Genomic DNA, 13,580 nt, shown 5'->3' on the forward strand with positions numbered 1-13,580 from the left:
AGTAAAACTGAATTTCTACTTAATTTGAAATAATTAATTTAAATGCCTACATTTAAAGGTCATATTCTAGGTTACAGTTTCAGTTCTTACAGGCTGCCTTAGACAGGGTTATTTTTTTTTTCTAAAATTCATTGGATAAGTTAATTTTAATTAAAAGCAAAAATTAGTTTCATTAAAGTGTCGCCTATATAAAGCATGTATAAAAAGGAAGCGATATTTCAGAATCATGCGCAAAAAATTATCAGCTTTCATTTCTGCATTAATTACTTCCTTGATAACTCTTACTCTTAGTTCAATAAGTCGTTTTCCGTTAACAAAACCTGCCACAGAAGGGTTTCCGTTCTACGTATCTTGGCGAAGCATAATTTCCTTCCACAAAAATAATTATTTATCATTTAGGATATAAAAAAGAGTTCTTGGGTTTAGATATGTAAATTTTGAGTAAATCAGTTCAGCGCATTCAGCACTAACCCAGCAGCACACCAGACGTTCTATTCTGCTTTAGAACAATGCAACTGTTGTATTTATCCTTCGTTTTTCTGTTTGGTAAGTTTAGATCATATCTGAATTAAGTTTGCTCATAAATTTGCTTAAAAGTTTCAGCTCTCACTAAATGACTTCAAAGTAATTAAGGAAAATAAGTCTAAGTGAAGTGCAGAAAAAATGTGCGCCATTTGATAGGTCGTACACGGAAGTCGTGGTGATATATGTCTATGATATGTGTTTATCACATTGTTTCCCATTGCGCTAGTAAAGTTTCCACTATCTTTCTCTAGTCTCCTCACTTTCTGTTTCCGAAATTTATTCTGTATATTATATTTTTAATTACATATTTTTCCCTGCAAAAATTCCTAGCAAGTTTCTCAAGAGCATTCATTATAACTGTACATCATATAAGGTTTTTCTAAGCCATTGTGTTACGTATTTCAGGAAAAAGAAAACATAATTAATCTGCAAATTACAACAAATCTGCAAACAAAATTATAATTAATTTAATTAATGTCTAGACTGTGTTTTTGTCGAATATATTTTTTCATTTGTTTTCTAAAACATTCATACAATATTTTATAGACTATTCAACCATTGTCATTTCTGGAAATTACTTCACGTGGTCAATTCTTTTCATACGAATATTGGATGATAAAGTTTTTGAAAATTCTGTGATATATGTTCCTTGTTGCGTTAGCAGTTTTTATAACATTCAATTTGGGTGAGGCTGCTGCATAACATTTTAGTCGCATGGCGTCTTTCCTAACTTTTAAAATTATTCTATCCATTCTCTTTCAAATTATCAAGTACATTTCAACATGTCAAGTACATTTTCACTAAGAAGCAAATTGAAATAAAATGTTTCAGACATCTTTCCATAAGATAAAAGAAGCTCTGATAGCTTTCTGGAAAGATGTTTTAATTATACGCATTTCCTTCTTTACTACTGCTGTTCTTCTTTAATGATATTTAGAATCAATGAGCTTTGTAATGTAACATTCTGTACTGTGTACTTCTAAGTTACAGTTGAATGTGAAGAATCTTAAAAACTAGTAAACAAATAATCGCTTGAGTTCGAGGGATAGAAAACAACAAGTAAGAATGTTGAAATAACACTTTATTATTCCAATAAGGTGTAACAGAACTCCGTCTTGGAGTTTTAACTCCGTCTTGGAGTTTAAACTAACTAATCTTAATTAAATCGTTATAGCCGAAGCTATCAAACTTCTAACAGAGTTGACCTCTTAACGCAAATTGACTGCGAAGTTATCAAAGGCCTAAAGTATGGCCGAGCGTAATAATAGCTTAAGAGAGAGTAGCCTAAAAAGGCGGACGCGTGCTAGCCAGAATCTCTGATTCTCTCTAACTAAGACCGTTCCGTTTGCCGTTACCGCCGCGTCTAGCTTGCAAAGCTACAAGCTGTATAACTAACTAAGACAGCAGAACTTCGCGGTTAAATACTGCTCTTGCTCATTTGCATTTAAACGTGATTCTAAAACTACGGAGCCCACCAGCGGCCGAGCGGTAACGTCGCTGAACACTGGTAGTTCGGTCCGAGGTTCGAATCTTGCGAACGGGCTGGCTGTATGAGTGTTTTCGTGGTTTTCGCCATGTGTAACGTGTATACGAGCCAGTTTCCCTTAAAAAGTCCTCCACGAAGGTATCCCTCCCTTAAGGCAGATAGCCCTCGAGTGCTTTGCCGTAACCTAATAAACCAACCATCTAAAACTACGTTCTGTCCGAAAGTTGTAAGTTGAAATTCAGAAAGGACAGGAAAGGAAGTTTAACTGAAAATTTAACTGTTAGATAAATTAATATAATCCTTGCAGTATGTTCGCGCCCAAATATTGATAGAACTGTTATAGCTACCTGTGCCTTCTCACTGGTCGAACACTTAGTCATTTCTGAATTCGAATAGCTTTCGTTTTGAAATTTTGAGTACTGTATACGTGGGAAACTAAACGCTTTGGAAGATTTAAAGGCATAAATGTTATCATTGGTGAATTTGAATAGCTGCCAGAATATTATTGTTAAATAGGCGTGGGTGTAGTTCTATCCTGAGGTACTACAAGACTTCATGATATTGACTAACTCTCCGTTTCTACCTAACTCAAAGGGTAATTTATAAGATTCGTATTATTTTAGAAACCATTTACTGTATCAAAATGCAAGATACTCGTATATGATACATAGAAAACACTCGGATTCAATATCCTTAATGTAAGATACCTTAACAAGAACACTGCAATACATATTTGTTATACATCAAATTCAAGAATACGTACAGTTTATGAAAACACAGTTTGAACAATGAAGGGTGTGTATATGTTACCGTGAAAGATCGAAATTGAAGAATGTCGACTTTCACCGGAAAATGTCAACATTCACCAAATACATCGGTGAAAGATCGAATATTGCACTACATTCTTGTATATTCGGACCCTCATCGGTGTATGTCGACAATCACAGATATGCTCTGGTGAAAGTCGAAAAGAGAGGTTATAAAGTGCCATAATAGTTTAAGTTGTTGCAATAAATAAGATTTGAATCACATAATTTAGTTAAGTTTTTTATTACTGTTATTTTATTTTCTCATTTAGAACGTACTGTATAATTAAGTAAGTTTTTAACTTCTATTATTTTCCTTTCTCATTTTGAATGTATCGTGTGCTTTAGGTTCTCATATTCTTAAGTTCTTATTTCAAGTCTCAAGTGCGTTTATTCGCGACTGAATTACGGAGAAGAAAATATAATATTGTTATATGTTCAACATTCACCATTAGTACATGGTGAATGTCGACATTGACCGGTGTAAGTCAGAAATAAGAGTATTTGGAAAATATTTCGGACATACACCAAGAGACTATGTGAATGTTGACATTCACCGGTGAAAGTCGACATTCTCCAGATTTCGGTGTTTCAACGTAGCATATACAGCATAAAAATCTTTTATTATATATAAATGCATGTGGATTCGTCAAAGTGATAGATATTTGTGATACATCAAATTCAAGGATATATGCTGCTCATCAAAACGCAGTTTGTACAATGAAGAGATGGGTATGCAGTATAAAAATATTTTATTTAAAATAAGCTGTGCGACTTGGCAGACATGCTATTATATTTTTTCATCGTAAAGTAAAATCACAAGACACTTGTAAGTTTATTTTATAACTAAAACGATTATTTAAAACACAGCTGAACATTTATTTTATTGGATCCCTTGCGCAATTCGCACGCAACACATATTTTCTTCGAGTGGCAATGCTTTCTGTTTTGCAAGACCACAAAATCCGTGGAATAAATTCGTCGAAGAAGTTTCCTTTACAGTGTTAAATTAAATTAAACTAAAAATAAAGAAATGCGACAGTACATATTTCAAATTTTAATTACGATCGACAAAATTGAATTTTTCTGAAACCTGTAACCTGAAAGCGCAATTTAGGCTATACAGGGGGAGGATACACTCCTTCCCTTAAAACATTTACTGCACAAAAATTAATGATTTTTTAATGGTAACTGCGCTAATTTAGCTTTTAGTAATGTTTAGCTTGAAATGGTAACTGCGCTAATTTAGCTTAGTAAATCTCGAAGAATGAATGTTATTCTGTTTAGATAATATCAAGTCAGTTTTCCACATTTCGATATATGTTCTTCAACATTTGTTCTGTATATTTTGACACATCAACTATTATTGTGACCTTCAAAATCTCTAAATTATTTTCAAATTTTTGAAGTTTGTATATTGTTTAGTATACTTCACTAAAACCGATTTATATGCCAGACCTATATTGGGAAGTTAAACCAAAATTGATTAATACTATAAGATATTTTCTCCCTCCTTCCTGCATGCCTTCGTGGTGTAACGGTTAGCACACCCGGCGCATATTGGAGAGGTCTAGGTTCGAGTCAAGGTGAGGGCATTCCTCATTTCACACATTTCCTGATTTCAAAAGTATCTAATGTCTCTACAATACTTCTTCTTATTTACAGGGGCAGTCAGTTGCATTAGGGATTGTGAAATATTCCATTGTTTCCCTGATGTAGATTTTGATTTTTATGATTTGCCAAATGAGGAGCGGCTGCACAAGTTATGTCCGTAAGTAAGCTATTTCCTATAATTAATTTTTAATATTATGGATTTATGACAAACATCCTTTTCAACCGGCATTTTTTCTAAAAGTGATTGGTATTTAGATTTCCTTCGTAGTTAAAGTTTCTAAAATATTCTTTTGATAGTATTAATATCCTGTGTTCATTGAGTTTAGTTTATAACATGAATATATTAATTAAATTTCTGTTGTTCAAATGTTCTGTATGATCAATTTAGTGAAATTTCGATATAAGAAGTTTATAAAATTGAATCCCGTTGCTTTTCATAATGTTGAAATGCTAAAAACTAATTTTTCGAATAATTTCGAATAATTTGCTCAATATCACTGCAATTGTGCATGTATTCCACTGCATACAGAGTGGACGTTTCTCGGCTTGGATCAATTTTACCTTCAGCCAACCTATATTCATGGGTAAGGGAGGTAAAGGTTTCATTCCAAATATTATTCGATAGCGAGTTTAGCGTGAATAAGCATGAATTTGCTATTCATGGAATTATACATATTTACAGTGATATCTCTGTCTATGTTTTCCGTCCCCGATAACTCTTATTCCAAACTAACCTGGAATTTATATTTCCCGTATTTAAGTTTTTTGCATTCATATAAGGAGTTTATAGGGTTCCTCACTTTTATTTTATTAAGTGTTGATGAACCAAGAGAACTGTTAAGCGAATAATCGTTTAATTCAAAGAACAGAAATCGAAAACTCAAGAAGAGTTAATCACCCTTTATTCACTTAGATGAACAGTCGGCCCCTTTCTTCGGGCGTACAGCAAAGCCTCCACTTGAGCTTAAACTCAAAAGTAAGAATGTAAGGATCTTAAGTTTTACTAACGTTTATTTTACTTTAAAACTTTACTATACTTTCTTATTTTCCACTTCCGGCCAGAGTTAAATGCGTTAACTTGTTTATGCAAATTGTACTTGCTAACGCCCAAGTATTTAAGTTGTTGCTTTTTGCCAAGAGTTAGAGAGAGAGAGGAAGCGAGCCGCCTTGCCACTGCATTCTTACGAGTTTTCAATCAGTTGCTGCTTGCCTTTAAGGCCAGAGGTTTAGTCCTCTTGATACTATTTAAAACGCATTGTAGTTTCAACAGTTTGCGTGCTACCTACGTAAACTTTTAAAAAGGCCAGTCTTAGTGTTAGGCATTTGTATACTAATTCAAAGTTAGCTTTTAGTTAGAGTTTTAGTTAGTAGTTTTATATTTTTACGTTCAGACCACAAGTGGTTGGTCTCTGTATCCCGAGATAATCCCGAGAGCACCTGTAAAGTAATAGAGAATAAAGAGTTCTGTATACCCTTCCTGTTTATGTCGTCTATTCCACACATACTGGAACATAGCTCCAGTAAGCTCTCTGTTTCTCTGTAAGGAAACGTTATGTTTTCAAAGCAAGTCAAAAGACATACAAATCCTGACAAGAAATAAGAACCAACTAATGACTGAATAAGAGATTTAACCGATTTAACTGGAGCTAACACAATTCTAACGTAGCTAGGACGTAATCTTAAACTAGCCGGCGAACTGTCAAAAGGCAGGTAATAATACGGCCGAGCGTAACAACAGCTTAGAGAGACGTAGCCCAAAGTCGCTACTCAAGAATCCTCACTCTCTCTCTCTCTCTCTCGAAGTCAGTTTGACTTAATGCTATTTTCTTCCTCATTTGCATTCAATGCGATTCTAAAAATTCATTCTGATGCTGATTGTAAGTTGAAATGAGATAAGATAGCAAATGTGAATTAAATTAAAATAAGTGCTATAAAATTAAAGTATAATTTACAAGTTGATTAGATTTGGGGTCAAATCGAAAGTTTCCAGAGAAGTTTGTCCTAAATGAAAAGGTGTGGGAGATCCTCGGATCCTTCCTCGCGGGATTCTCATTCACAAATGGGATGCATCTGGTCTAATTCGTACTTAGGCCTAGGTCACCTAAAAATGACCTAAACCTAAATACTAGGCCATTGGCTTAGGTCATAGTAGGTCATTGGCTTAGGCCTAGTAGGTCATTAGCTAGGTAACCAATGACAGGCACTACCATTTCCTCTTGGACACGCTAATATCCGTAGACCTGATCCGAGTCTAGGTTAAGTGTTAGTTATAGTTAGTGGTCCTGACTGCATTACAAACAGGTCCGGGTTTCTAATTCCAAAAAAGGCATATATGTTTATAAACGTAGAGTGTCTGCGCGGCAAGGTGGCATTCAAAATACACGGCGAGCCGAAAGCTCTCTTCAACAGAAAAATAAATTTCTCATTTATCTGTAAATTATTTAGTTATAGTTTATGAATATAAAAAACTACTTTTTATTTCAAGTTTTTGGTATTCATCAATACTTTTTATACTTTTTGTTGCTTAATTCATAGAACGCATGGCTAAAAATCTAAATTTAAATAAATGCACATGATTTTTTGTAAAGGAGGGGGATGATCTGCTAGGGGTTAAAGAGGTGTATAGCACAAAAATAAATAAATAAATAAATAAGAAAAATTTCTATACATAGAGCGAGGATTTAGCTTTGAAGTGTATAAAGTTTCTGTATAAATAGACCAAAACGTACGCAGATCTACAATGATTAGGTATGGAAAGTTAAATAACGATGTGATTGTTTTCTTCAAATATCAGACATTTTGCTATTTGTCTTAAAATTTTTCAGAATTAATATCGTATCCTTACTGGGGATGGTAACATTCCCTAAGATTAAATCTAATTAAAGTAATAATTTAAGGAATGCCTTTCGGACTTTGCATTACTTTACTTTGCATTACTTTTCTTACTTTTTTCCAGTGACATACTAAAAGGTCTTGAATGCGCTGACGAAACCATGCTTTCATGCACCGGATCGAATTTAAGGGAACTGGCAAAATCATCCAATGTAACTATTGCCCAATTTGCTGAAGATATGATCTCCGTAAGAGACTTTTTCGCAGATCTGTGCTTCGAAAATTCTAATTTGCATGAAGGTATTACCTCTCAACGTATTTTAATTAATTTTTAGTATATAGTTGTCTACACGATTAACACTCGCAAAAAGTAATTGTTTATAAAATATTTGAATAAAATCAATTTAAAATATCGAACCGTTTTTTAAATTACAGTATATAAAATTTTGTAGTCCGTATAAATTTGATGATTAAAGAATAAGATGCATGAACTGATACAGTTCTTTCAGTTGCTTACCCTACATCAACTGCTACTCGAAACTAAGCCAAGTCTTTTAGTTTAGGTTGTAATAACACTCCCAAAAATATTAATTCAGAAATCAAACAACAAAAGTCAGCGTTATATTTGCAAATTTTCGCAGGACTAGTTTCGATGGTTTTACTGAAGCATCAGCATCAGCTGCCAAAGTGCAAATGAATGAGATACTGTAAGATAAGAATGGCTGCACAGGAGTTGAGCATATATTATTGAAACAAGAAAACTAAAGAATAATTTACTTAAAGGAAGGTACAGATGGAATTAGGGTCGTTAACTAGAACAGAAAGATTTTTTTGAATGTGAAACGCCTCTAGAAAATCTAATTCAAAGATGGAAGATATGTTTTGGATAATTTTGGCTGCAAAAAAGTGGAAAGTGTGATTCGTTTAGTTCTAGTTAGCGACCCAAATTCCAATCCATTTTTACCTTCCACCTTTAAGGAAATTATGTTTTAGTTTTCTTGTTTCATCAATAGGTGGCGTCAGTAGCTCAACTCCTATCCAGCCATTCTTATCTTATCTTTTCACCATCTCTAGGTACCTTATCTCCTTCATTTGCAGTTTGACAGCTGATGCTGATGGTTCGGTGAAACCATGGAAACTAGTCCTGTTCTTGACGTCTAAATTGATACAAGTCTTTTAGTTATAAACCTTTAGGAAAATCCAGTGAATATCTTTCTTTTGTAATCAAACGCATTAAACAAAATGTTAGACATCGTATTTTAGGGAAGTTGAAAATGAATGGGATCGAATATGACCTCTGATAAGCCTGGGAAGAGAGGAAACTGTTTCCCGTTTTCTGTTACCCACGTATCAAATTCAGCTCCGAAGAAGTATCTGTGAGACCAAATGAAGATAAATTTAATTTTTTTCGAATTGTGAAAAATCTCTTGAAAGTTAAGTAGACTCTCCTACATCTACTTCTACCAATTTCAAAAATTGGTACATCTTTTTCTACCAAGTAAGAGTACAGACTCTCCTATATCTTCTTCTACCAATTTCTCAGCCGTGTATTCTGTTTCTGTTTTATTTCTCGTATTTCTTCGTCGTCTCATATAAGGCAATGAGTTTTCTGTCTGACAGTATGATGAAAATGGCAGATACTTGTCTTTTGGGTTATATTTTTCAGTAATTTAGATTTTATGAGTTATATTTAATAATATAAAATTATACAACATTATTTAATTAATAATTGATTGACAGCCTTTCACTCATTGTTACTTAAGGATTGATACTAAAATGTCTTGATAGCAAAGAGTTTGAACTGATTCTGCTTAAATGTTAAAGAAGCTAATAATAAGAAATAATAATAATAACAATAATAATAATATATCTGGAAGCTTTCAGATTTTATATTATGCCCAAAGGGGCCTTTTTTTAACGTTTTGTGTGTTACCTTTATTTATTGAGTATCAGGTTCTTCGCACTTAAACCATAAAATTCAGTTCAACGGCAATATCACCAAATATTTAAAAGAGCCTATCTTTAGAATTTCCGATACACAGGCTCACGCGCTGAAGTAAAAATGTTTTTCTGTACAACGTTGCTGGAAATCCTTGAGTTTGTTATCAAAAATTCGTTAAAGTGTTACAAAATCTGAAATCCATAATAAAACAAATTCCAAATTTGGGTTCGAGATGCCCATATTCGGGGGCAGACGTACGTTATCCAAAATCGGACGGCTCTAGGTAAAGTTGTTTTATCACAATGCGAGAAACCTACATACATTCATGCAGATTCTTCATTATTTAATTTCTTTCAATACAATACAGGGCAATACTATTGGGTGGCTACAATTTTAAAAGTGAAACAACGCTTGTAGTGAATCAACGCAAAATGCCAAAACGAAATTAATAGTCCTTCTGGGCAAATTTCCCCTTTGGACTAACAACAGGAATCCTGCATACCGTGTTACGAAATTCCTCATAAATACCACATCAAATAAATAAAAAGATACGAGGGAAAGATGACTCATATATCATTAGAATGCAAATAAATATTTTTCTGCTTGATAAATCATTTATCTTGAACGTACTGAGGCAAAACGCTTATGTAACATGCCTTATCCTCCCATTCTCTATAGAAGGCATTTGAAAAACAAAATAAAATCGATGTGTACGCTCAAAAGACTTACGCTTATAGGCCTTGTGACACCGTTACGTGTTTGGTTCTTTGGATGCTCCTTTCATTATGTTTAATTTTCTTTCATTAATTTTTTGCAACTTCCAGGTGATCTGGCAAAAGCTAGTTCACAGAATATTTGAGAAAGTGCTCAAATTGGAATTTATTTTTCAAGTTTAATCAGTCTGAACAGCAATCAGTAAATCAGTTCCAATTTAATGAGTAAAATATAACAAATGAGGCAATGTAAATGCAACAAGCCTGTGCATCTTAAAGATTCGTATCGTTATTTTATTTTTGCTTCTGGATGGTTACAATTTAAAGATACGTATTTTAAAATTATGAAGAAAATGCAAATAAAAGAACTTAAATGGGAAAGAAAACTTCTGTTAATAAGATCGCTTAAGGATCTGTTCTTTTTGCAAGCCTGACGGGAGCTCGTTTACTTAATCTTAATAAAAGGATAGCAAATTTAAAGATGTATTTATTCCTATGATGTGCTACAAGCATTTAATGTTTATTATGATATCTGTAGGAGAAATTATGAGAAATTTCACTGCATAATGTTAAGAATGCCTAATTAATTTGTTCAAGTAGGTTTAAAATCTTTTTTTTTTATTTTATTTTCTCATTTTACTTAGCTTATGTTCAAAGTTATGCATGTGTTTCCGAATACTTTTCATCTCCAAAACATACTTGCAACGCTTTAGAACAGGCTACGTACGAAGCTTACAAAGAACTGCTCAGTGAATTACCAGAAGAACAAAAATCAAGTCTTCCATCAGCAGACAATAAATGCTTGTAAGTTTTATTATTATTATTATTATTATTATTATTATTATTATTATTATTATTATTATTAATTTGACCAAGGTTACAGTTTTAAAAGAAATTTTGAATTTACTTTACGATATATTAAACTAAATCTCGCATTTTCCCTGTCAAAAGCAATTTCCTCGGTACGCAGATTAAATTAGAGTGATTCAGATGCGTATTATTTTATTTGGACTGGATTATTTGATTATGTTGTAGAGGTAGTAGGTTATTTTGAAGCAGGAGACATGAAAAATGAGCAGCGCCCCCACCGGGACTCGAATCTGGACCTCTCGAATACACGCCCAGTGTGCTAATCGTTACACCACGAAGGCATGCCGGGAGGTTAAAGACCTGGTTTATAATGGAAATGAGCAAAAGAGATAATGGAAATAATTAACAAAAACCTGGTAGCAATTAGAATAGAACAATAACAAAAAACACCCAATATGGCTGCTTCTGGAGACTTCGTTTATATATGTTGTGTTGTCCTATATCTTTTTCCTTCGTGGCCGGTCTAGAAAAGCCATACCGCGAGCTTAGGCTTGCTAGGAGGTTGGACCCCGCCATACCTGCATACTTTATATACTTCCCCTTTTAAATGGGGACTGGGGATTAGGGGATCCAATCGCCAAATACTGGTTTTGGAGAATCATTATCCATCACCTTTTAGTTCGGACGCCACTGCAGAGTCATTAGACTTTTTGAAGAAGGAGACGTGAAAAATGGGCAATGCCCTCTCCGGCACTCAAACCTTGGCCTCTTGAATATGTGCGGAGTATGCTGACCTTTACTCCACGGAGGCATGCAGAAAGGAGGGCGAAAAAGGCATACTATGTCTCTCCTAAAGGATGCCATGCCTTTGCGAAGAAGTTTATAAAAGAAACTAACTCGTGTTCTCGTTAAACATGCAGAAAGCCACTAAAATGTCCACGCAGACAACTTGCTCGCACGGATTTCATTCGCATAGGTCGAGCAACCAAAGCTCAGAAGCTTTATCCACTGAGATATTAGTAGATTGCATTATAAATAAATGTAAAAAACTGATGAAAAGACTAACTACACCTATAAATATTTAAATTAAATATGCATTTGTAAAATAGTGACTATAAAATAATAGTGCAAATGACGAAAGAGAAACCATTGCTTTGGCAATAACAATGACTTAAAAGAAGTCAAGCTGCTGGCGCCATCTGTGGATGCAAACGTAACTTGACTTTCTTCCAGTAGCTGGATTTCCATCCTGTTACTTTTTCGCCTGAACACAGGCTTCTCTTTCGTCATTTGCACTCCTCCAGCTGAAGAGGTGTTTCTGTACTTAAAGCTCTTGTAATTAGTGCTGCGAATTTACGCATATTCCTGTAGCGTTAGCACCTCCAAAAAGGGTAATTCGACTTGTGAGTTCAACTAGGGCCGTTCCTAGCCGAGGTGCAGCATGAAAAAGTACGCGGGCGGCCGAAATCAGGGTTGGAAGGACTCTCGCGATATCACGCCTAAATATTTTAAATTCATTGTAAGTACTTGTCATATGTAAATACTTTTTATACAATTCGCATGTAAGTACAATGTCGCATATAAGTACTTAGTAAGTATGAAATTAAAATTTTATTAATCATTGAGCATTTTTTTTTTTATTTTAATTTAGGGGCTGCAATGTTAGGAAAGTAAGCGGGCAACCAATGGTCTAGGAACGGCAGTGCGTTTAACTCAAATTCTCAGTTATTTCACGTATTTAAGGACATTAGTTATTTCCTATTTTAGGAAAACAGCGGAGTTTAATTTATCATAAAGTTTTTCAAAGTTGAAAAATTTTAATTAAATGTGTCTATATATTATACAACGTCAAATTTTTTAAAATTTCAGTATCGAAAATAGCTGATTTTCATCTGTTAATTTTGCTACTTAAGAATGTGTTTTTAAATTTATGAAATGAAAAATAAGTAAGTAAATGAGATTTAAATTTTTTTGAAACTTCATACATAAACTATGAATTTTTCTTTTTGCATTAGGAGCGAGGCTTATTACTTTTATTGCGTTGCTAAACAGATTAAGATGAAATGTGGCGAACCTGGCAGGTATCTTTTCGAATCGATGATACTGAGAACCATGGGGTTTGCTATCGAAGGTTGTCGAAAGGAAGAGTTAGCGGATATTAAACAAAAGTTCCTTGAATCCTTGGACGTAACAGGGGAACGCAAAGATTACTTTCTTGAAGCATTCGAAGCAATAATGAAGAGAAAGTGAATAATTTCGTGAAAAAATTTCAGGATGGAATTTTCAGAATTATCAAGTCAAGCAATTTTGTGAACACTTTTACCAATGCTCTGTAATATCTAATTGAAACCATTAAAATATATTGTGCATATATAAATTGTGTCACTATAAATATTTTTATCACCATCATAATTAAAAGTATAATGATACCATCATAATCATTTCCTGTTCTGTTGCGTAAAATTTCGATTAAGAGTAACAACTCTAAATAATTGTCGCTTTTCTTGCAGTTCATTTTATAAATGACATTCCTTTTCGATAACACTGCCCAAAGTTAGATATTAATTAGTGATTAGGTAAAGTTACAGGCAGTTGAAGAGAGATATAAATGCTACATTTCTTAAAGACCAGCCATTTTATAATAGCTGTGCCTATGAAACTGAGTCAATTTGGATCTGAAACTTAGCAATGCGAATGTTGATGCTGATAAACTGTAACTTTTGATGAAATGATTTCTTCGCTTATTTTTCTTCTAAAAATATGCACATTTCGAAATATTTAATCGCATAAATTCTAATGTCATTTAATAGTCAATCACTCTTCGTTTAAAACGATTCATTACACAATAAAAC

General features: G+C 33.7%; 1 protein-coding gene across 1 annotated transcript; it reads left to right on the plus strand.

Moving 5' to 3' along the window:
• Nucleotides 1-388: 388 nt before the first annotated feature.
• On the plus strand, nt 389-13,105 carry LOC118179413 (uncharacterized). The gene is made up of 5 exons (XM_035348580.2): nt 389-546; nt 4,483-4,588; nt 7,388-7,563; nt 10,563-10,722; nt 12,744-13,105. The coding sequence occupies exons 1-5, from the start codon at nt 510-512 to the stop codon at nt 12,976-12,978; spliced, it is 714 nt and encodes a 237-aa protein (XP_035204471.1). The 5' UTR covers nt 389-509; the 3' UTR covers nt 12,979-13,105.
• The last annotated feature ends 475 nt before the right edge of the window (nt 13,106-13,580 follow it).

Source organism: Stegodyphus dumicola, chromosome 5, assembly GCF_044657685.1.
Source record: "Stegodyphus dumicola isolate Sdum_Otavi_A_Nest chromosome 5, ASM4465768v1".
NCBI classification, from domain to species: Eukaryota; Metazoa; Arthropoda; class Arachnida; order Araneae; family Eresidae; genus Stegodyphus; species Stegodyphus dumicola.